Raw genomic sequence first — 22547 nt, 5'->3', positions numbered from 1 at the left:
CTGGGCCTTGTTATCTAATCACCTGTCGCTCTGTTATAAGCATCAGCCAGGAGGAGAGACAGGGTTGGAGCTGGAGCCAGAGTGCGAGCGAGAACGAAAGACAAAAAGACACTTGCTGGAAAGCAACTGAGAGACTTATTGAAAAATAAAAAAATATTGTAACCCTGAAACAGGCTCTCATGTCGGCGCTTGGTTGTCTGAAGAACCCCCAGGAGGGCAAGCCCTACACTTACCAATAATAAATAAATGACTTCTTACCCATAATGCAACTAGAAGTGAAGTGAATTATATTTATATAGCGCTTTTCTCAAGTGACTCAAAGCGCTTTACATAGTGAAACCCAATATCTAAGTTACATTTAAACCAGTGTGGGTGGCACTGAGAGCAGGTGGGTAAAGTGTCTTGCCCAAGGACACAACAGCAGTGACTAGGATGGTGGAAGCGGGAATCAAACCTGCAACCCTCAAGTTGCTGGCATGGCGGCTCTACCAACCGAGCTATACCGCCCCAAACTTCTTGAACAAGTGCGGTAAAAAAAAGGATGGATGGATTGAAATGCATGAGCATGTTTTATATTTTGAACGTTATTTTTAACACTGACTGCAAGCGGAATTATTTATTAATTATTGTATTAAGCAGTGTCAGCTCATATTTATCCGAGAGCCAGATGCAGTCATCAAAAGAGCCACATCTGGCTCGCGTGCCATAGGTTCCCTGCCCCTGGTTTATCGGATAAAATGAAACACAATTCAGCATGTAAATATAATTTATTCTAGCGTTATATTGGTACTTTGACTCGACCCAGTTCCAGAGATTGTGAACCAGTCAGGTCCTCCAGTTCAGTATCAATGGCCTCACAAATGGACAACCTTTGGGAAAAAAGCCCTTTCCAGACGAGCGGAGGAGACTATCTTTGTGCACCACATCCATGCGCATTCTTCCGCACGTTCAAAAAATATTTTCACATCCCGCCCTTTTCGCACACTCCACTCTTTCACTTTCCACCCTCCTCTCTTAGTGTGTGTATGTTAGTGTCTGTGACACATTATCCGGCTGATTTAAGGCTCCTAAGGGCGGAGGTTTTCTTGGGGAAATGACCCAGCTTGCTACTGGCACCGCTGGCTCAAAAGGCTTTTAAAGCTCCTTTTGTTTTTACTGTTGGACTGTGTAAAGTCGTTAAAAAGGGCGTGCTGCAGCGTGCCGATCTGTAGTAGGGTTTCTCTTAGAGCAGCGGTTTTCAAACTACGGCCTCTGCGGATTCATTTCAGCTTGCATGATGTCACAAATTTAATAGGGAATCTCCATCTTAATTTAAAGTTTAATTGCTGCCGCATTGTGAGCATTGGGAGTAGTACACGTTAATGACCATGAATTGCACATTGAAGTGCATACAGCACAGCACGAGCGTATAGGACCCAATGCAAACCGCCTTTCTTACTCATGGCGCAAATAAACTGACACAAAAAGTCAAAAGACGTGGTCACACGTACATACAACCTGCTCACTGAACTTTGTGAATTTTATGAGAAACGTCGCAACACATGCATGATGGAAAAAAATGCTAAAGACTCTCCACATGTATCCATGTTTGCCACATTTTAAATGCTTGATATTTGTGATTTTAACAAAATTTTAAAGAGTTTTAAGAATATATAACCATCCATTTTCTACCGCTTATTCCCTTTTGGGGTCGCGGAGGGCGCTGGCACCTATCTCAGCTAAATATGTATATATATATATATATATATATATATATATATATATACATACATATATATATATATATATATTTGTGTATTTAGTGTATTTATATATATGTGCGTATTTATATATACATATGTGTGTGTGTGTATATATTTGTGTATTTATATTAGGGCTGGGCGATATTGGCTTTTATCAATATTGCGATATTTTTATGCTATATTGCGATATATGATATATTTTACAATATTTTTGCCTTAGCCTTGAATGAACACTTGATGCATATAATCACAGCAGTATGATGATTCTATGTGTCTACATTAAAACATTCTTCTTCATACTGCATTAATATGTACTCATTTAAATATATGCTCAGTTAAATTGTGAGATTCTTAAGAGTAATCCAACCTCCCATCATGCTTTGGAATGGATTTAAATGGGTGTCATTTTTTTTATGGACGTTTGTTATAATGTCCACACAAGTTGTGTTACGTGTCCGCATGTGTGTTGACATTTTTGTTAGTTGCATTTTTTCCTTTTGCACCATGACTAGGGAATGTTGTTTGCATTAGGTCATATAAGTAAATGCTGTGTATACCTCAATTCAGAGCATAATTAAATTGTGAGATTCTTAAGATGAATCCACCCTCCTATCATGCTTTGGAATGGATTTAAATGGGTGTAATTTTGATTTTTTTTTTTTTTATGGACGTTTGTTATAATGTCCACACAGGTTGTGTTACGTGTGAGCATGTGTGTTAACCTTTTTGTTAGTTGCATTTTTTCGTTTTCGCCATGACTAGGGAATGCTGTTTGCATTAGGTCATATAAGTAAATGCTGTGCATACCTCAATTCAGAGCATAATTAAATTGTGAGATTCTTAAGATGAATCCACCCTCCCATCATGCTTTGGAATGGATTTAAATGGGTGTAATTGTGATTTTTTTTTTATGGACGTTACTTATAATGTCCGCACAGGTTGTGTTACGTGGCAGCATGTGTTTTGACCTTTTTGTTAGTTGCATTTTTTCGTTTGCACCATGACTTATGAATGTTGTTTGCATTAGGTCATATAAGTAAATGCTGCGCATTCATCAATTCAGAGCATAATTAAATTGTGAGATTCTTAAGATGAATCCACCATCCCTGTGGGTAAGACTACTCATCACGTCTCGCGGTTCGTAGTTTGGACACCACTGATATATTGTTTTGGTTTTGAAAATTAGTAATATCAAAATGGGCCCCGAATACTTTCATGTTTCAAGCTGCTTTTCAGAGGTGCAGATCCACTCTAGTGTCATGTGACTCAATGATAAATGTGTGCTTTAATTAATGATCCTGAGACCTTCCTGTCATACACACACACACACACACACACATCTGTAGCACAGGTCATCCGTTGGTGTGCGTGCTGACAGGAGTTGTAAATTCCCCCCCATGACCCCCCTGACCCCGGACAGAAGTCACATGTTGTGCATATTACGATATTTTGTGGGGAGAAGCTGTGGGCCAGAAAGAAAACCGGGGCCTTGTCCCTGAGTTGGCATAATTCTTCTTGTAATAACAACTCCTTGATGTTTGTACGACGACTGCATGTCTGCAGTGCGGAATACTTTGATATCTTCTAGAGCAGGGGTGTCCTAACCTTTTCCAGAAAACTTGCAGGCTGGCCACTTTGTACTTTTTTGAACATTCAATGTTTGTTTGCTTTGCCCTTCATACGACCCTTTTCCATTTGTGCATCTGCCAGCTGCGCATCTTTTGTCACCTGCCTTTCCCTTATATAGAGGGCTAATTTTCTGCACTTGTCTGCCGTCCCTGCATCCCGGGGTCCATACATACACAGAACTGTACCGAAAAACAATACATCAGTTAAAGTACCACTGATCATCATACACAAACACACACACACACTAGGTGTGGTGAAATTATCCTCTGCATTTGACCCATCACCTTTGATTACCCCCGGGACGTGTGGAGAGCAGTGAGCAGCAGCGGTGGCCGCGCCTGAGAATCATTTTTGGTGATTCAACCCTTGATGCTGAGTGTCAAGAAGGGAGGTAATGGGTCCCATTTTTATATTGAGGTTTAATAAATCTATTAATATTAGAATCATTATTACTCTAGGGAAGGGGTGTCAAACTCAAATACAGAGTGGGCCAAAATTCTAAACTGAACAAAGCCGGGGGCCAAAGTTGAACAACTTAACCTTTTAATAGGGACCCAAACAAGTTTTGCATTGAATACTGAACAAGCAAGGCTTATATAACTTTATAGTGACATGCAAAATCGAGGTTTGTTGGTAGCGGGGGTGTATATTGTAGTGTCCCGGAAGAGTTAGGGCTGCATTGGATTCTGGGTATTTGTTCTGTTGTGTTGATGTTGTGTTGCAGTGCGGATGCTCTCCCGAAATGTGTTTGTCATTTTTGTTTGGTGTGGGTTCACAGTGTGGTGCATATTTGTAACAGTGTTAAAGTTGTTTATAAGGCCACCCTCAGTGTGACCTGTATGACTGTTGACCAAGTATGCCTTGCATTCACTTGTGTGTGTGTGTAGAATCCGCATATATTACGGGACTGGGGCGGCATGCTGATTGTATGGCGGAAAAGCGGACATGACAACAGGTTGTAGAGGACACTAAAAGCAGTACCTTTAAGGCACGCCGCGGATGTTGTCCGAGTGGAAATCGTGAGAAATTCGGGAAAATCGGGAGTCTCCTGGGAAAATCGTGAGGGTTGGCAAGTATTAGAATTAGCGGTAAATGCACCGCCGCTGAAGAATACCGGCGGGCCAGCTCAAATGTTAATTTAATATTGTCTCAAGGGCCAAAATAAATTACATGGCCAGAGTTTGACACCCATGCCCTAGGGGGAGCAGCACGGTGGAGGGGTTAGTGCGTCCGCCTCACAAAACGAAGGTCCTGAGTAGTCTTGGGTTCAATCCCGGGCTGGGGATCTTTCTGTGTAGAGTTTGCATGTCCTCTCCGTGACTGCGTGGGTTCCCTCCGGGTACTCCGGCTTCCTCCCACCTCCAAAGACATGCACCTGGGGATAGGTTGATTGGCAACACTAAATGGTCCCTAGTGTGTGAATGTGAGTGTGAATGTTGTCTGTCTGTCTGCGTTGGCCCTGCGATGAGGTGGCGACTTGTCCAAGGTGTACCCTGCCTTCCGCCTGATTGTAGCTGAGATAGGCACCAGCGACCCCAAAGGGAATAAGCGGTATAAAATGGATGGCTTACCCTGGGGCTCAAATGCAAAATATGTGTACGTATGTACATCAAAGATGCACAGGTCAACGGCCATTTAGTTTTTTAGGGCCCATTTTGGGCGGAAATTAGACTTGTCCGATTTTTCCCTAGTTTTTCTTTTTTTGTTTGTTTCCTAAAAAGAAACGTGTTTAATTTCTCGCTGGCCAATGAAAAATTAGCTACAAGCCGCAAAAGGTCCCCGGGCCACACTTGTTTACACCCCTTTTTTCGAGCTTCAAGTGTGTTGGATATGGCAAGGACCTGCAAGACTGACATCATTCATATTTCAAAGGCTGTGATAAAAGATTGGAGCGTTCAGTGACACTAACTAGGTTTATGGGATGTCAAATATACATACCACTTGAGCTGAATGCTTGCGATTCCCTGATGTTGCGTATCTCTCTTTTAACTTCTGTAATTCAATCATCAAGTCAGTCAGTCCTTCTAGGAATTTGCCATAGAATTACAATAGGAATTTTTGATTATATACATCACATAATGTATGTTTGTGTGTGTGTATATATATTTATATATATACACAAATATATATATATGTGTATATATATATGTGTATATATATATATGTGTGTGTATATATATATGTGTGTATATATTTATATATATGTGTGTGTATATATTTATATATATGTGTGTGTATATATATAAATGTCTGTATATATATGTGTGTGTATAAATATATATGTGTATATATATATGTGTGTGTATATATTTATATATATATATATATGTGTGTGTGTGTGTGTGTGTGTGTGTGTGTGTGTGTGTGTGTATATATATATATATATATATATATATATATATGTGTATATATATAAATATATATATATATATATATATATATATATATATATATATATATATATATATATATATATATATAAACCGTACCCGTTCAGACTGTGGAGCGCGGAAAACTTATTTAGCAAGAGTGACAAATGTTCGGCCCACAGGCAGCTAGATGAGTATGCATTTTTTTTTTATCAAATAAACTCTTGTTCTAAATGTGCCCACTAGATGTCGCAATAGCCATTCTGTTAGGCAAGCAAAAAAAATTTACTTTTACATTTTTTTTTTTTTTTTCGTTCAACCCTGTATAGCAGTGGTCCCCAACCTTTTTGCATCCGCGGGGTGTCCTTTTTTAAAATGTTTTTATTTTTTCTTCTTTGTCATGAAAAAGGGAAGTTTTTGTGGTTGGTGCACTAATTGTTAGTGTATATTGTGTTTTTTATGTTGATTTAATAAAAATAAAAAAAATTAAAAAAATGTTTTTTTTTGTTTTTTTTTAATAAAAAATTCTTCTGCGGCCCGGCACCAATCGGGCCACGGCCCGGTACCGGTTCGCGGCCCGGTGGTTGGGGACCACTGCTGTATGTACGCTAAGACGTCTAAATTCATCGTGTTTGTCATTATGTTTTTAAAAAATAGCACCAATTTTTTCTTTAGAATTTTGAACTAATTCCCTGGAAATTTTGTCAAGGGGATTATTTGCAATCTGTACATTTTCAGAACGTGCTTGTTCTATGTTTGGCCAAATAAAACAACCTGGAGTAGTCTTTATTTTTAAGTTATCATGCCCTAATTTTACCATTACGGCTCACTCGGGAATAGATTTTGACACCCCTGGTATATTGCATTCCTCCAATTATCGCTATCGGCCCGTGTAAAGCACTGATATCCTGATACAGTTTTCAGCCGTATCGCCCGGCCCTATTTTATCATCACTCTGATCAGGGAGTGGGAAAACAAACTTACATAGCTTTCTGCTTTTTTGCTCTGTGGAAGTCAGGAAAAAGTCCATTTGGGAGTTGGTGATTTTTGTCCATCTGGACTTCATTATTTAACTAGAAGAGGCAATTCCTGAAGGAATTATGTGTGAATGCTCTAATGTTGAAGTTGAAGTGAAATGCTGGCAGAATGTAGTATGAATGTAAGAATAGTTTCAATGTTGAAATGGTTTATATTGAAATGCCAATGGAATGTTGGGTGAAAGTTGAAATGGTTTGAATGTTAATGAATGCTGAAGAGTTTGAAATCCCAGGAAAACCGGAATTTGGTTGGGAACTTGGGAAATTGTTTGTTTGAATGTCCAGGATGAGTGGAATGTGTTAATGTTGGAATGGTTTGAATAGGTAGAAAAATGTAGGAATTGTGCAACCTGTAAATATGTCCGATTCATTTCAATTGGAACTTCCTGGAAATTTGGGAATTTCGGGAAAAGCTGGATTTTTTTTAAAGATTAAGAGCATGAATGTCCTGAATGATCTGAATTGGTTGGTATTGGAAATATTTAAATCGGGCAAGAAATGTTGAAGTAGTAAATAGTATTAGGGAATTTCTGGAAAATCAGGAATTTTTTGGAACTTGAATGTCCAGAATGGTGGAATGTGTTAAAGGTGGAATGGTTTAATGGGTTGAAGAATGTGGGAATTGTGGAAGTTTGAAAAATGGACAATTAATTTTAAATGGGGAAAATGCAAAAATAAAAAAATATAAAAAAATGGAATGGGAAATCCAGGAATTTTTTGGGTAGAATTCTTGATGTAGAGCACACAATTCCAGAACAGAATGAATATATTGAATTTGGAACAGTATGAATCAGATGAAAAATGTAGAAGTTGTGGAACTTTTAAGAATGTTCCATTGTTTCAATGCTTTCAATGGGAATTTCAGAAAAAAATGGGAATGTTGGGAAAAGCGGGAATTTGTTTCAACTTACAAAAAAGGTAGTTTGAATATCCAGAATGGTGGAATGTGTTAAAGGTGGAATGGTTTAATGGGTTGAAGAATGTGGGAATTGTGGAAGTTTGAAAAATGGACTATTAGTTTTAAATGGGGAAAATGCAAAAATAAAAAAATGGAATGGGAAATCCGGGAATTTTTGGGGGAGAATTCTTGAAATAGAGCAAACAATTCCAGAACAGGATGAATATTTTGAAGTTGGAACAGTTTCAATCAGATGAAAAATGTGGAAGTTGTGGAACTTTGAAGAATGTCCCATTGCTTTCAATGGGAATTTCAGAAAAAAGTGGGAATGTTGGTGAAAGTGGGAATTTTTTTCAACTTGGACAAAAGTTAGTTTGAATATCCAGATTCCAGAATAGTGGAATGCGTTAAAGGTGTAATGGGTTAATGGGTTGAAGAATGTGGGAATTGTGGAAGTTTGAAAAATGGACAATTAATTTTGAATAGGGAAAATGCAAAAAAAAAATTTAAAAAAAGGAATTGTGGGAAATCCGGGATTTTTTTTTTATTTTTTATTTTTTGGAGAATTGTTGAAGTAGAGCACACAATTCCTGAACTGGCTGAATATTTTTAAGTTGGAACAGTTTGAATCAGATTAAAAAATGTTGAAGTTGTGGAACTTTGAAGAATGTCCCATTGATTTCAACGGGAATTCCAGAAAAAATTGGGAATGTCGGGAAAAGCGGGACATTTTTAAAACACAGAAAATAAGGTAGTTCAAATGTCCAGAATTGTGGAATATGTTTAAGTTGGAACAGTTTGAATCAGATTAAAAAATGTTGAAGTTGTGGAACTTTGAAGAATGTACCATTGATTTCAACGGGAATTTCAGAAAAAAATTGGGAATGTCGGGAAAAGCGGGACTTTTTTAAAACTTAGAAAATAACGTAGTTTGAATGTCCAGAATGGTGGAATGTTTTAATAAGTTGAAGAATGTGGGGAATTGTGGAACTTTGAAAAATTTACAAATAATTATGAATGGGAAACATGCAAAAAAGAAAAAAAAAATGAAAGTATGGGAAATCCGGGAATTTTTTGGGAGAATTGTTGAAGTACAGCACACAATTCCTGAACATGCTGAATATTTTTAAGTTGGAACAGTTTGAATCAGATGAAAAATGTGATAGTTATGGAACTTTAAATGAAGACTGTCCCATTGATTTCAATAGGAATTTTTTGAAAACGGTAAAAAAACTTGAATGGTCAAAATTAGTTGAAAAGGTTGGTGTTGGAATTTTTTCAAAGCGGTCGAGAAATGTTGAAGTAGTAACATGTTGAATTGAGAAATGGTATTACGGAATTCCTGGAATTTCGGGGAAAAACTGGATTTTTGCAGGTTCAAAAAACAACTGTTTTTTTTCCTGATTAGGAGCAATGTTTTGAAGATGGAACGGTTGAAGTGGGTTGAAAAATGTGGGAGGAATAGTCGCCAGAAAAAAGGGTGGATTTAGGGCTTTGAAAAAGCAGGAATTCTGGAAAATTCTAGAATTTTTTGAAGTTATTAAAGGGTAAGTTTGAATTTCCAGAATAGTGGAATGTGTTGAAAGTGGAATGGTTTGAATTTTTTGAAAAATGTGGGAATGGTGGAAGTTTGAATAAATGTCCCGGAAAACATGGAATTCTCGGAAATCTGGGAATTTTTAGAATTTGTCAAGGGAAAGCCTGCAATTCCTGAATAGGCTTTACAGTTTGAAGTTGGAACGGTTTGAATGGGGTGAACAATGTGGAAGGTAGAGCAGCGCCAAAATCTGGAGAAGAAGAAGAAGTTAAATAAATAGATGAATGTTGGTGTAGAAAACCATATATGCGAATGTTTTGGAGCAGGCGTCTCAGACACGTTGGCCAATTGTGGCCCGCAATTGGCCCCCACCTTAATATGAAAGTTTAATGTTAGTGCGGCCCGCGAGTTTTACATAACTGGCGCTTGACTGCGTTGTGTGCAGAGCTGAAGGAATCTACCAATCACGGTGTGGTATGTGGCTCTTGAGGGCCGAACATTGACATCACTTGTGTGATGCAAGCAGAGAAACGTGTTCCCGCCTGCTCGCTCTCTCTCGCTCCCTCCCCCAGCGCCGAGGAGACGAGCGGCCCGGTAGCTTCCGAAGCACTCCGCAGAAGGACCGAGCGACAATACAAAACTGTGGTGCACCGGACCGCAGCGCTGATACGCTGACAGAGAGTCGCTGAGCGAATCGGACGTGTAACACGTTAGTCGTGATGTTAGCCCGCTTTGGGGCTAATTGTGCTAACATAACTGTAAACTCCAATTCGGGAGAACAGCTGCACCGTAACACAACATAAACACAACAGAAAAATACCCAGAACCCCATGCAGTACTAACTCTTCCGGGACATTACAATATACACCCTTTCTCCCATTGGATCCAGACAGAGACGATTTTTTTGTTATTTGGGTCCAAAATTGCTCTTTCAACGTTCTGGGTTGCCTACCCCAGCATTAGTGGAAAAGCGGCAAATGAGTGAAAGCGACAGAAACGTTGCCATGGAGACGAGGGTATACTGTACATTGTTGCTGACTGGAGATATTGAATTATTATGGTTATTACTTACGGTGGATTTATTTACTTAATTTATATTTTGATTTTATTTTTTGTTGGAAATAGAAATAAAGACATTTAAAACATTTAAAAAAAAATTTTTTTTGCGCCCCAACCTCACCCCTGACTCTGCCCCCCCCCCCCCCCCCCCCAGGTACATTGAGTTTGAGAGCCCTGCTTATGCACAATAACAACAATTGCCACACCCTCTGCTGTTCACTGTATTTGTGTGTTTAAAAGGGTGTGTTTTCAGCAGCCCATGACCATTTCCAGGGGTGCGCGGCAGGGGTTAATGTAGCGAGCCGGGGAGGGAGGGAGGGAGGGAGGGAAGAGCGAGGGAAGGAGTCGGCACAGTGGGCCAGTTGTGCGGGTCAGTCTCGCGGAGGCGATGGCCTTCTTGTTGTCGTCAAGAGCTCTCTTGTCTCTCTCTCCCCCCGCCTTCTCGGACAAAAGACAGCGGTGCCTTTTTTTTTTTCTTTTTTACAAAAAAGACGCCATTCTTCCCCGGCTGGGTGCGGAAGAGCATTGTTGAGAAAGACCCCAACTTTTTACGCAGCGCTTTTACGCACCGACCTGCTCTTGTGGATGAAGCTCAGCGCGAAGGTGCGTCCCTTCTCCCCGTTCGGAGCTAAGGATGCCGCGTGCTGACCTGACCAACATGGAGGGCAAACTTTGGATACTGCAGGACCTCAATATGATGTACATCCGTCAGATCGCACTCAGTCTGCAGGTAAAACGTGTGATTGATTGATTGATACTTTTATTAGTAGATTGCACAGTACAGTACATATTCCGTACTATTGACCACTAAATGGTAACACCCCAATAAGTTTTTCAACTTAAGTCCATTCATGTCTGCACTCCTTTTTCTTCCCATGTGCACTTTAGCGATATCGTCTTCCGCCTATTCTGTTAACTGTATCGTTGTACTGGATAGCGGATGAAATGAATGTCAGCCATTATAATTCCAGAAACACCCCCGAAGGGTCCGTTATTGTCCACAAGTTGCAGACATTTTCTCTCTTTGCCCATCTTAAACATCCGCCCAAAACATGAACATTTGTGAACTGTTAGTGGCCATCGATAGCGGTTATTTTTGTCCGATGGGAAATTATCATCACACGTCAACATCTCTAGCGTGTACAGTCGTGGTCAAAAGTTGACATACACTTGTAAAGAACATAAAGTCATGGCTGTCTTGAGTTTCTGTCAGAACGGGGGCTATGGTGGGGTTTGTTTTCCCGGAATGCCAAGGAAGGTGATGGGACATGGCGTGAAGGTAAATACATATCTTAATTTATTCATTAAAAAAAGTGCAAACAAGGCGGTGAACAAACTTGGCAAAAAAAAAAAAAAACTACCACAAAGGTAAAAAAGTTAGGACATGAACAACTCGCTAACTGTGACTTGAATAAACAAAACTTATGTGCAGGGCATGAAGCATGAACTATTGCTTGAAGCAAATGAACAGAGCATGGAACAACAACAATGACGCCAGGCCGAATGACTGGCAATGGCAGGCTTAAATAATGCGTCTGATTAGTGTGAAGTGAATGCATCAATCAATCAATGTTTATTTATATAGCCCTAAATCACAAATGTCTCAAAGGACTGCACAAACCATTACGACTACGACATCCTCGGAAGAACCCAGTGAAGTGAAGCGAATTATATTTATATAGCGCTTTTTCTCTAGTGACTCAAAGCGCTTTACATAGTGAAACCCAATATCAAATTTTTACATTTTAAACCAGTGTGGGTGTCACTGGGAGCAGGTGAGTAAAGTGTCTTGCCCAAGGACACAACGGCAGTGACTAGGATGGCGGAGGTGGGGATCGAACCTGCAACCCTCAAGTTGCTGGCACGGCAGCTCTACCAACCGAGCTATACCGCTCAGGTAGCAGGTGAGCGGCAGAATACTAACCAGAGACAGGTGAACATAATTTGCAACCAAAACAAACTCAAAGAGGTGCACAAACAGGAACTAAAGGAGTCTTAAACAAAACAGAACATAAATAATCAAAACATGATCACAAGACATGACCGTTTCCAGTAATTTATACAACTCTTATTTTTTTTTTTGTGATAGAGTGATTGGAGCACATACTTGTTGGTCACAAAAAAAAACATTCATGAAGATTTGGTTCTTTTAGGAATTTATTATGGGTCTACTGAAAATGTGACCAAATCTGCCGGGTCAAAAGTATACGTACAGCAATGTTTATATTTGGTTACATGTCCCTTGGCAAGTTTCACTCCAATAAGGCGCTTTTGGTAGCCATCCACAAGCTTCTGGCAAGCTTCTGCTTGAGTTTTTGACCACGCCTCTCGACAAAATTGGTGCAGTTCAGCTAAATGATATGGACTTTTTTCTTCAGCATTGTCCACAAGTTTAAGTTAGGACTTTAGGAATGCCATTCTAAAACCTTAATTCTCGTCTGATTTAGCCATTCCTTTACCACTTTTGACGTGTGTTTGGGATAGGGGCGTAACGATACACAAAAATTTGGGTTCGGTACATACCTGGGTTCAGAGGTCACGGTTCGGTTCATTTTCGGTACAGTAAGAAAACAACAAAATGTACATTTTTGGGTTATTTATTTAATAAATTTGTTAAATCTTCCACCAAAAATATTTTTCATAGTAGAATATTTGATGTGAAGTAATCGGAAACTTGGATAGGTCAATAATTCATAATAACGTTGATTTTGATTCAATATTATGTTTTGAGCAATGACAGTTTGAAAGACAAAAAAAAACAGCTTTGTTTTATTAGTCAACGTTGCAACTTTTTCAAAATTACATTAAGCCTCTAAGCATTTTTATTTCACTTTTGTTTATGTTTTGGTTTATTTTAATAGTATTTTTAGAGTATGCCGTGGGCTTTTAAAATATTAGCTGTGGGCCGCAAATGGCCTCCGGGGCACACTTTTGACGGTTAATAAAAAATAAAATCTGATAAATCTATGTGTAAAAAGCAGAGCCTGGCGACGCATGTGCGTTTATCATAACTCTCTTGCTCTCTCTGTCTCTGCCCTTCCCTCACAAATGTTGCTACGCACACAATTTTTTGTTTTGGTTTTAACCCCTTCTTAACCCTGAACGTACATTGAAAATACACTCAACCCTAACTTAAAATGCCGGACATTCGAGGCATTTAAGAAACTCCACCCGGACAGCCCCGCAAAAGAGGAGATATCCGGTGAAAAGAGGAGGTATGGTCAGTCTATCTAAGCCCGGTCGCTGCTAGCATGCCGTGTGTTGTTTTTTTGATTGATTGAAACTTTTATTAGTAGATTGCACAGTACAGTACGTATTCCGTACAATTGACCACTAAATGGTAACACCCGAATATGTTTTGAACTTTTTTAAGTCGAGGTCCACGTCAATCAATTCATGGTGCCTCGGTATGCATTGTTTACACAAGGTGCGGGGCGCTACTTAATATGTCCGTATGGAACTCGTTGGGTACGCCTCCGAACCGAACCGAACCGAAACCCCCGTACCGAAACGGTTCAATACAAATACATGTACTGTTACACCCCTAGTTTGGGGTCATTGTCCTGTTGGAACACCCAACTGCGCCCAAGACCCAACCTTCAGGCTGATAATTTTAGGTTGTCCTGAAGAATTTGGAGGAAATCCTCCTTTTTCATTTTCCCATTTACTCTCTGTAAAGCACCAGTTCCATTGGCAGCAAAACAGGCCCAGAGCATAATACTACCACCACCATGCTTGGCGGTAGGGATGGTGTTCCTGGGATTAAAGGCCTCACCTTCTCTCCTTTGATTGATTGATTGATTGATACTTTTATTAGTAGATTGCACAGTACAGTACATATTGCGGGGTATTGTGGCCAAACAGCTGAATTTTTGTTTCATCTGACCACAGAACTTTCCTCCAGAACGTTTTATCTTTGTCCATGTGATTATATAAACATGCAAGCTGGGAAGTGAGGACGACGATGTATTGCTCACGGTTTCATCATCGGCGGTCACTCGAACGAGTATGACGATCTTCCTGGTAGGGGTGCATCTCTTTTTATGGAGGATGCCTGTGCGTGACTTTGTTTTAGGTGGGGAGACTGGTGCACAGACAGTCACCACACGATCCGTGACAGAATCGGGTCAGGGTCTAGTGGCATGGAGTCCGAAACGACTGGGGACCCTTTTCTGCTGCAGCCATCCTCCGCTGTCGCAGCAGGTTTGGTAGTTCTTACATTTACCGTCTTCCACCTGCTCTGCCGTTCAGGTCTTCATTGTATCCCTGGTTAGGGGGCAGTCAGGTACTAGGCTTTTGCCAAGGGCCACCTCTCCCGTCCAAAGGCAAAACCTAATAACTCACTACTAGCTGATTTTGAGAAAACAAAGAAAAACCAATCTATCTTGATGCTGTCTTACAAAGATCTACAAAGTCATCAAACGTTTTCTTGAGCTTTCATTTTCTTGCCGATTGAGCCATGGATTGAATCTGCTCTCATGAATGTGTGCCCTTGCTCCAGATATTTTATCACAATCTCGGGTGGGCCCCATTCTGCGTTTGCACATTGGGCAAGTCCAGTTTTTATTTTGACCTCCACAGTTATCTGCCCAAAAGAGTATGCAAGGAGAAGAATCAAGAACAATACATTTAATGAAAGTGCTTGCAACGTCCTGGGCCGATCTTCCAAATATCCCCTCGTGCCATAATATCACATAATCAGGTTGACCGTCGGCCCCCATTCGTGCAAATGTCTCATTAAAGCATGAGTTTCAAACTTTTTACAGGGCCCCCAACACATAATTTCATACAATTTCATCATCATTAGGGGCCTCTCTGGGCCCTCCTCCATCATGGGCCACTAGAATCCGTCTCCTTTACCCCCCCCCCCCCCCTTTTTGGGGGCCCTGGCTGTAACACCGCAATTTCTCCCACTTGCCAATCCTCCCGAAGTTCAGTGCCCCTCCTGAAAATCTCCCGGGGCAAGCAAGCATTCTCCCGATTTTCACCCGGACAACAATATTGAGGGCGTGCCTTAAAGGCACTGCCTTTAGCATTCTCTTCAACCTGTCGTCACGTCCGCATTTCCTCCATACAAACAGCGTGCAGGCCCACTGGCATAATTATTACACATACATTGGTGAATGCAAGGCATACTTGGTCAACCGCCATACAGGTCACACTGAGGGTGGCCATATAAACAACTTTAACACTGTTAAAAATATGTGCCACACTGTGAACTCACACCAAACAAGAATGACAAACACATTACGGGAGAACATCTGCACTGTAACATAACATAAACACAACAGCACAAATACCCAGAACCCCTTGCAGCACTAACTCTTTCGGGACACTACAACATATTTTGATATTTACCTCAGAAGGCTGCAAATAGAAAAGAGGCATTCAATTTGTATTTAAATTTTATTTGATATGCCATTGATATATTTTAATCATTATTATTATTATTTGAAACTCGATTTTGCATGTCACTATAAAGTTACTGTATATAAGCCTTGCTTGTTCAATGTTCAATGCAAAACTTGTTTGGGTCACTATTAAAAGGTTAATTTGTTCATTTCTAAATTTTGGCCCACTCTGTATTTGAGTTTGACAGCCCTGCATTAAAGACAATAAGGCGACTGACAAAGAAGCTCCGATTGGTCCCTTGAGATACTAGGTTTTTCTGTTGTATCTACGCGGTTATGTGGTAGTTGCTACGTCCTGCCATGCGCGTAACAGCTTACTTACGGAACAAATTACAATATCCCATACACTAATGCAGGGGTGTCAAACTCAAATACAGAGTGGGCCAAAATTTTAAACGGAACAAAGCCGCGGGCCAAGGTTGAACTAATTAACCTTTTAATAGGGACCCAAACAAGTTTTGCATTAAATATTGAACTAGCAAGGCTTATATAACTTTATAGTGACATGCAAAATCCAGTTCCAAATAATAATAATAATAATAATAATAAAAAATATCAATGGCATATCAAATACATTTTAAATAAAACTGTTATGCCTTTTTTTCTATTTGCAATCTTCTGAGGTAAATATCAAATTTTTTTCACATGCTAATAATAAATTTGAAAATAAAATAACAATAATGAATGAACCAAACATTCAAGCCTTGAAGTAGCAAGAGAAAATGCATGAATAAAATGTTAATTATTGGTCAGTTTGCTGGAAGTTTCCCCGAAGAGTTAGTGCTGCAAGGGGTTCTGGGTATTTGTTCTGTTGTGTTACGGTGCGGATGTTCGCCCGAAATGTGTTTGTCATTCTTGTTTGGCGTGGGTTTACAGTGTGGCGCATATTTATAACAATGCTAAAGTTGTTTATACAGCCACCCTCAGTGTGACCTGTATGGCTGTTGACCAAGTATGCATTGCATTCACGTGTGTGTGTGTGTGTGTGTGTGTGTGTGTGTGTGTGTGTGTGTGTGTGTGTGTGTGTGTGTGTGTGTAGAAGCCACAAATATTATTTAACACGCTGTTAGTATTGAGGAAAAGCGGACGTGACGACAGGTTGTAGAGAACGCTAAAGGCAGTGCCTTAAATGCACGCCCCCAATATAGTTGTCCAGGTGGAAATCGGTAGAAATTCAGGAGAATGGTTGCCCCGGGAGATTTTCGGGAGGGGCACTGAACTTCGGGAGTCTACCGGGAAAATCAGGAGGGTTGGCAAGTATGAGTATATGCGGTGTTACAGCGGCACCGACGCTGTATAACACGGGCGGGCCAGCTCTAATGCTAAATTGATATTGCCTCAAGGGCCAAATTAAATTACACGGCGGGCCAGATTTGGCCCGCGGGCCAGAGTTTGACACCCATGCACTAAGGTAAAGCATAACACCTAGGAACTCCAAAATTATTATCAGCTCAGTTTTGACCACAATTGAGTTACTGGGTTTTGCCTTTGGACGGGAGACCTGGGGTTACAGTAATAAAGTGGCCCAAGACCCCTCCACTGTTTGATGCACTTTAACGTCATGCCCAAGACACTCACGGTTTATACACTACATTACCCAGAAGGCTGTAGATGGTAACAGGATGTAGGTCAACATTTGTGCCGTTGGAGTAATAAAGTGTTGATTTAACTTCACTTAACATAACTTAAAAGTGTTGATTTGATTGGTGGAAATGTGTGCTGGCGCTCGGTAACAACTGTCCTTTATTGTGCGCCCGGACTAGAAGACATCTATTTTCAGAGTTGTGTACAGTGCGTCCCCCTTGGTGGCAGAGGGGAGCCTGCAGCTGTGCCTGGGTGTTTGTCGAGTCCACACGGGGGTCTTTGCGTCACGTTGACACTGGTGTGGCGCTTGTTGTGAGAGCAACATTGTGCACGCCATCCGTCCTCTCGGGGTTCACGCGTTAGTGCACAGCTGCACATTTTGTGTGTGTGTGTGTGTGTTGTGTGTTGTGTGTCGTGCATTGTGTTCGGACAGAGGAAGGAGTCATGCCATGCTGCCAGCGACATGACAAACAAACAATCTCCGTCTCTGCTCTTAAAGGGGAACAGCACTTTTTTTGGGGGGGGGGTGGGTTGCCTATCATTCACAATCCTTTATGTAAGACAAGAACACATGTTTTTCTTTTTTTACGCATTCTAATCCGGAATATACGGCAAGTATGTACACCAGGGGTCACCAACCTTTTTGAAACCAAGAGCTACTTCTTGGGTACTGATTAATGCGAAGAGCTACCATAAAGGAGTCAAACTCTGGCCCGCCGTTCAATTTCATTTGGCCCTTGAGGCAATATCAAATTAACATTAGAGCTGGCCCGCCGGTAACACCACATTCACCGCTAATACTCATACTTGCCAACACTCCCGATTTTCCCGGGAGACTCCCGAAGTTTAGTGCCCTTCCCGAAAATCTCCCTGGGCAACCATTCTCCCGATTTCCACCCGGACAACAATATTGGGAGCGTGCCTTAAAGGCGCTGTCCTCTACAACATTCCGTCACGTCCTCTTTTCCTCCATATAAACAGCGTGCTAGCCAAGTCACATAATATATGCGGCTTTCACACACACATACTTGGTCAAAATCCATACAGGTCACACTGAGGGTGGCCGTATAAACAACTTTAACATTGTTACAAATATGCGCCACACGGTGAACCCACACCAAACAAGAATGACAAGACAGATTTCGGGAGAACACCCGCACCGTAACACAACATAAACACAACAGAACAAATACCCAGAATCCCTTGCAGCACTAACTACCGGAATGCTACAATATACACTCCTTGCTACCACCTCATTTTTATTTTATTTTCGAATTTATTAGCCTGTGGAAAAAGTTAATTTTGATATTTACCTCAGATGGCTGCAAATAAAAAAGAGGCATTACTTTTTTTTATTAAATTTTATTTAATATACCACTGATGTTTTTGTTTGTTTTTTGAAAGTTGATTTTGCACTATTACCTTATATAAGCTCTGCCTGTTCCATGGGAGGAAGCCCGAGTACCTGGAGGGAACCCACGCAGTCACAGGGGAGAACATGCAAACTCCACACAGAAAGATCCCGAACCCGGAATTGAACCCAGGATTACTCAGGACCTTCGTATTGTGAAGCAGATGCACTAACCCCTGTTAAACCATGCTTCCCTATTCAAGCCTTACTTGTTCAATATTCATTGCAAAACTTGTTTGGGTTCCTATTAAAAGGTTAAGTTGTTCAACTTTGGCCCGCGGCTTTGTTCAGTTTAGAATTTTGGCCCACTCTATATTTGAGTTTGACACCCCTGGGCTACCAGTTTGATACACACTTAAATAAATTGCCAGAAATAGCATATTTGCTCAATTTACCTTTGATAAGTAAATCTATATATATAAAAAAATAGGTGTTTCTGTCTGTCATTCCGTCGTACATTTTTTTTCCTTTTACGGAAGGTTTTTTGTAGAGAATAAATGATGAAAAAAACACTTAATTCAATGGTTTAAAAGAGGAGAAAACAAGAAAAAAATGAAAATTTAATTTTGTAACATAGTTTATCTTCAATTTTGACTCTTTAAAATTCAAAATTCAACCGAAAAAAAGGAAGCGAAAAACTAGCTAATTCGAATCTTTTGTTTAAAAATTAAAAAAATAATTTATGGAACATCATTAGTAATTTTTCCAGATTAAGATTAATTTTAGAATTTTGATGATATGCTTTGAATAGGTTAAAATCCAATCTGCACTTTGTTAGAATATATAACAAATTGGACCAAGCTATATTTCTAACAAAGACAAATCATTATTTCTTCTAGATTTTCCAGAACAAATTTTTTTAAAGAAATTCAAAAGACTTTGAAATAAGATTTAAATTTGATTTTACAGATTTTCTAGATTTGTTAGAATAGTTTTTTTAATTTTAATCATAAGTTTGAAGGAATATTTCACAAATATTCTTTGTCGAAAAAACAGAAGCTAAAATGAAGACTTAAATTAAAATGTCTTTATTATTCTCTACGATAAAAAAAATTCATTTACTTGAACATTGATTCATATTGTCAGGAAAGAAGAGGAAGGAATTTAAAAGGTAAAAAGGTATATGTGTTTAAAAATCCTAAAATCATTTTTAAGGTTGTGTTTTTTTTCTAAAATTGTCTTTCTGAAAGTTATAAGTAGCAAAGTAAAAAAATAAATGAATTTATTTAAACAAGTGAAGACCAAGTCTTTAAAATATTTTCTTGGATTTTCAAATTCTATCTGAGTTTTGTCTCTCTTAGAATTAAAAATGTTGAGCAAAGCGAGACCAGCTTGCTAGTAAATAAAAAAAATAAAAAAAAATAGAGGCAGCTCACTGGTAAGTGCTGCTATTTGAGCTATTTTTAGAACAGGCCAGCGGGCTACTCATCTGGTCCTTACGGGCGACCTGGTGCCCGCGGGCACTGTGTTGGCGACCCCTGATGTACACTATAGCGGCCAAAAAGCGCTCTTAAAAAAAAAACATTGAAGAACCGCCAATAGGGCAGCACGGTGAAACGGGGGTTAGTGCATCTGCCTCACAATACAAAGGTCCTGAGCAGTCCTGGGTTCAATCCCAGGCTCGGGATCTTTCTGAGTGAAGTTTGCATGTTCTCCCCGTGACTGCGTGGGTTCCCTCCTGGTACTCTGGCTTCCTTCCACCTCCAAAGACATGCACCTGGGGATAGGTTGATTGGCAACACTAAATGGGCCCTAGTGTGTGAATGTTGTCTGTCTATCTGTGTGTGCCCTGTGATGAGGTAGCAAATTGTCCAGGGTGTACACCGCCTTCCACCCGAATGCAGCTGAAATAGGCTCCAGCGACCCCCCGTGACCCCGAAAAGGGACAAGCGGTAAAAAATGGATGGGATGGAACCGCCAACACTTCTCCATTTAGTCGATTGTTTGTGATATTTTTTTTATAAGCGCTAACGCCGAGGAACTACTTTTAGTCGCGTTTGGATCACAGAGGACTAACTATCTTATATTGACATATTGAGCTGCTGCATCGCCTCTGAGTTGATGAAAGTTAAATCTGGACTATAAATCATGCCTCTCACATGGATAGTAGAAGGTTGTGGACATAAACCGAGATCTTGGTCAACTTTGACATCCATTGACATGCACCTGGGGATAGGTTGATTGGCAACACTAAATTGGCCCTAGTGTGTGAATGTGAGTGTGAGTGTTGTCTGTCTATCTGTGTTGGGCCCTGCGATGAGGTGGCGATTTGTCCAGGGTGTACCCCGCCTTCCGCCCGATTGTAGCTGAGATAGGCGCCAGCGACCCCGTAAGGGACAAGCGGTAGAAAATGGATGTATGGATGGATAGACCCGGAGATGGAGAGAAAGACACAAAAAAAAGCTTGTTTGCAACACTTTTTTCTCACCCTTTTGAGGGGATTTGCATTATTTATTCATCTAAAACCAGACGGCATGCCAGTGAGAGCAGACATTGTACAGTAAGTGATTATTTTATTATGTTCATAGTTTGTGTTTTTTGTTTAGCACTTAGCAATGCTGCTACATGATGCTAAGTCTCTCATGATGTCTGACATGATTGGCAGTTGATGTTGTTGTTCAACGAAATAACGAACGTGAAATTAATACGCAGCCGTATGCAAAAAATTTGCGATAAAGCACTTATCGGCCGGGTTGATAATCGGCTTCAACATTCTTTTTTTTTTCCAGCCTTATCCCAAAATGGAATAAGTTCATTTATGTCCTCAAAGTTCTACACATAATACCCCATAATGAAATAGTGAAACATTTTTTTTAGAACTTTTGCAAAATTATTAAAAAACAGAAACTAGGCAATTACATGTATGTAAGTATTATAAGCGCTTCACTTTTTTGGACATTTGTTTTGTTACAGCCTTACTCCAAAACGCAATAAATTCATTTTTTGTTCTCAAAATTCTACACATAGACAATGACAATGTGAAAAAGTTTTTTTTTTTCAAAAGATATGTTTACAAATTTATTTAAAATAAAAAACTAGGAAATTACATGTACAAAAGTATTCAGTGATTACCTTTTTTGGACATTTTATTTTCTTACAGCCTTTTTCCAATAAGGAATACATTTAGTTTTTTCCTCAACATTTTACACATAATACCCATAATGAAAATGTGAAAAAAAATGTTTAGAAATGTTTGCAAATGTATTGAAATTCTTTTAAAAAGCTACAAAAATCACATGTACATACGTGTTTACAGTGCGTGTTATTCCAAAATAGAATCCATTTATTTTAGTGCTCAAAATTCTACACAAAATATCCGATAATGACAATGTGAAAACGTTTATTATACATTTTTGAAAATGTATAAAAAATGAAAAAAAAATTTTAAAACATGTTTAGGTTACATCATTACTCCAAACTGGAATACATTAGTTTTTGTCCTCAAAATTTTACACATTATAACAATGTGAAGGATTGTGAAGCATTGTGAAGCAATGCGAAGCATTTTTTCTAGAATTTTTGCATGTTTATTAAAAAGAAGAAACTAGGAAAATCACATGTACATATGTATTCACAGCGCGTCACTTTTTTGGACGTTTATTTTGTTACTGCCTTTTTCCAAAATGGAATTTTTTTTAAATCCTCAAAAATCTACACATAATACCCCATAATGACAATGTGAAAACGTTTTGGGGCTTTTCTTTTTAGAATTTTTTGCAAATTCATTAAAAAGAAAAAGATCACAAGTACATAGGTATTCACAATGCTTCACTTTTTTGGACATTTTTTTTATGTTACAGCCTTACTCCAAAATGCAATAAATTCATTTTTGTTCTTAAAATTCTTCAAAAACACCCCACAATGATAATG

General features: G+C 39.5%; 1 protein-coding gene across 3 annotated transcripts in view; it reads left to right on the top strand.

Annotated features, from left to right (window-relative positions):
- Nucleotides 1-22547, top strand: part of rtkna (rhotekin a) — a 220869-nt gene that overhangs the window by 63945 nt on the left and 134377 nt on the right. The window contains exon 1 of one of the 3 annotated variants that reach the window (XM_061897585.1): nucleotides 10614-11001. The exons of the other annotated variants lie outside the window; for them this stretch is intronic. Within the exon in view, the coding sequence (XP_061753569.1) occupies nucleotides 10906-11001 (96 nt within the window). The 5' untranslated portion in view covers nucleotides 10614-10905. Of the gene's footprint in view, nucleotides 1-10613; nucleotides 11002-22547 lie in introns of those variants that run through there. 3 annotated transcript variants of the gene reach the window in all.

Source organism: Nerophis ophidion, linkage group LG01 (genome assembly GCF_033978795.1).
Source record: "Nerophis ophidion isolate RoL-2023_Sa linkage group LG01, RoL_Noph_v1.0, whole genome shotgun sequence".
In the NCBI taxonomy this organism is placed as follows: domain Eukaryota; kingdom Metazoa; phylum Chordata; class Actinopteri; order Syngnathiformes; family Syngnathidae; genus Nerophis; species Nerophis ophidion.
This window is presented reverse-complemented; position numbering and strand designations above follow the sequence as displayed.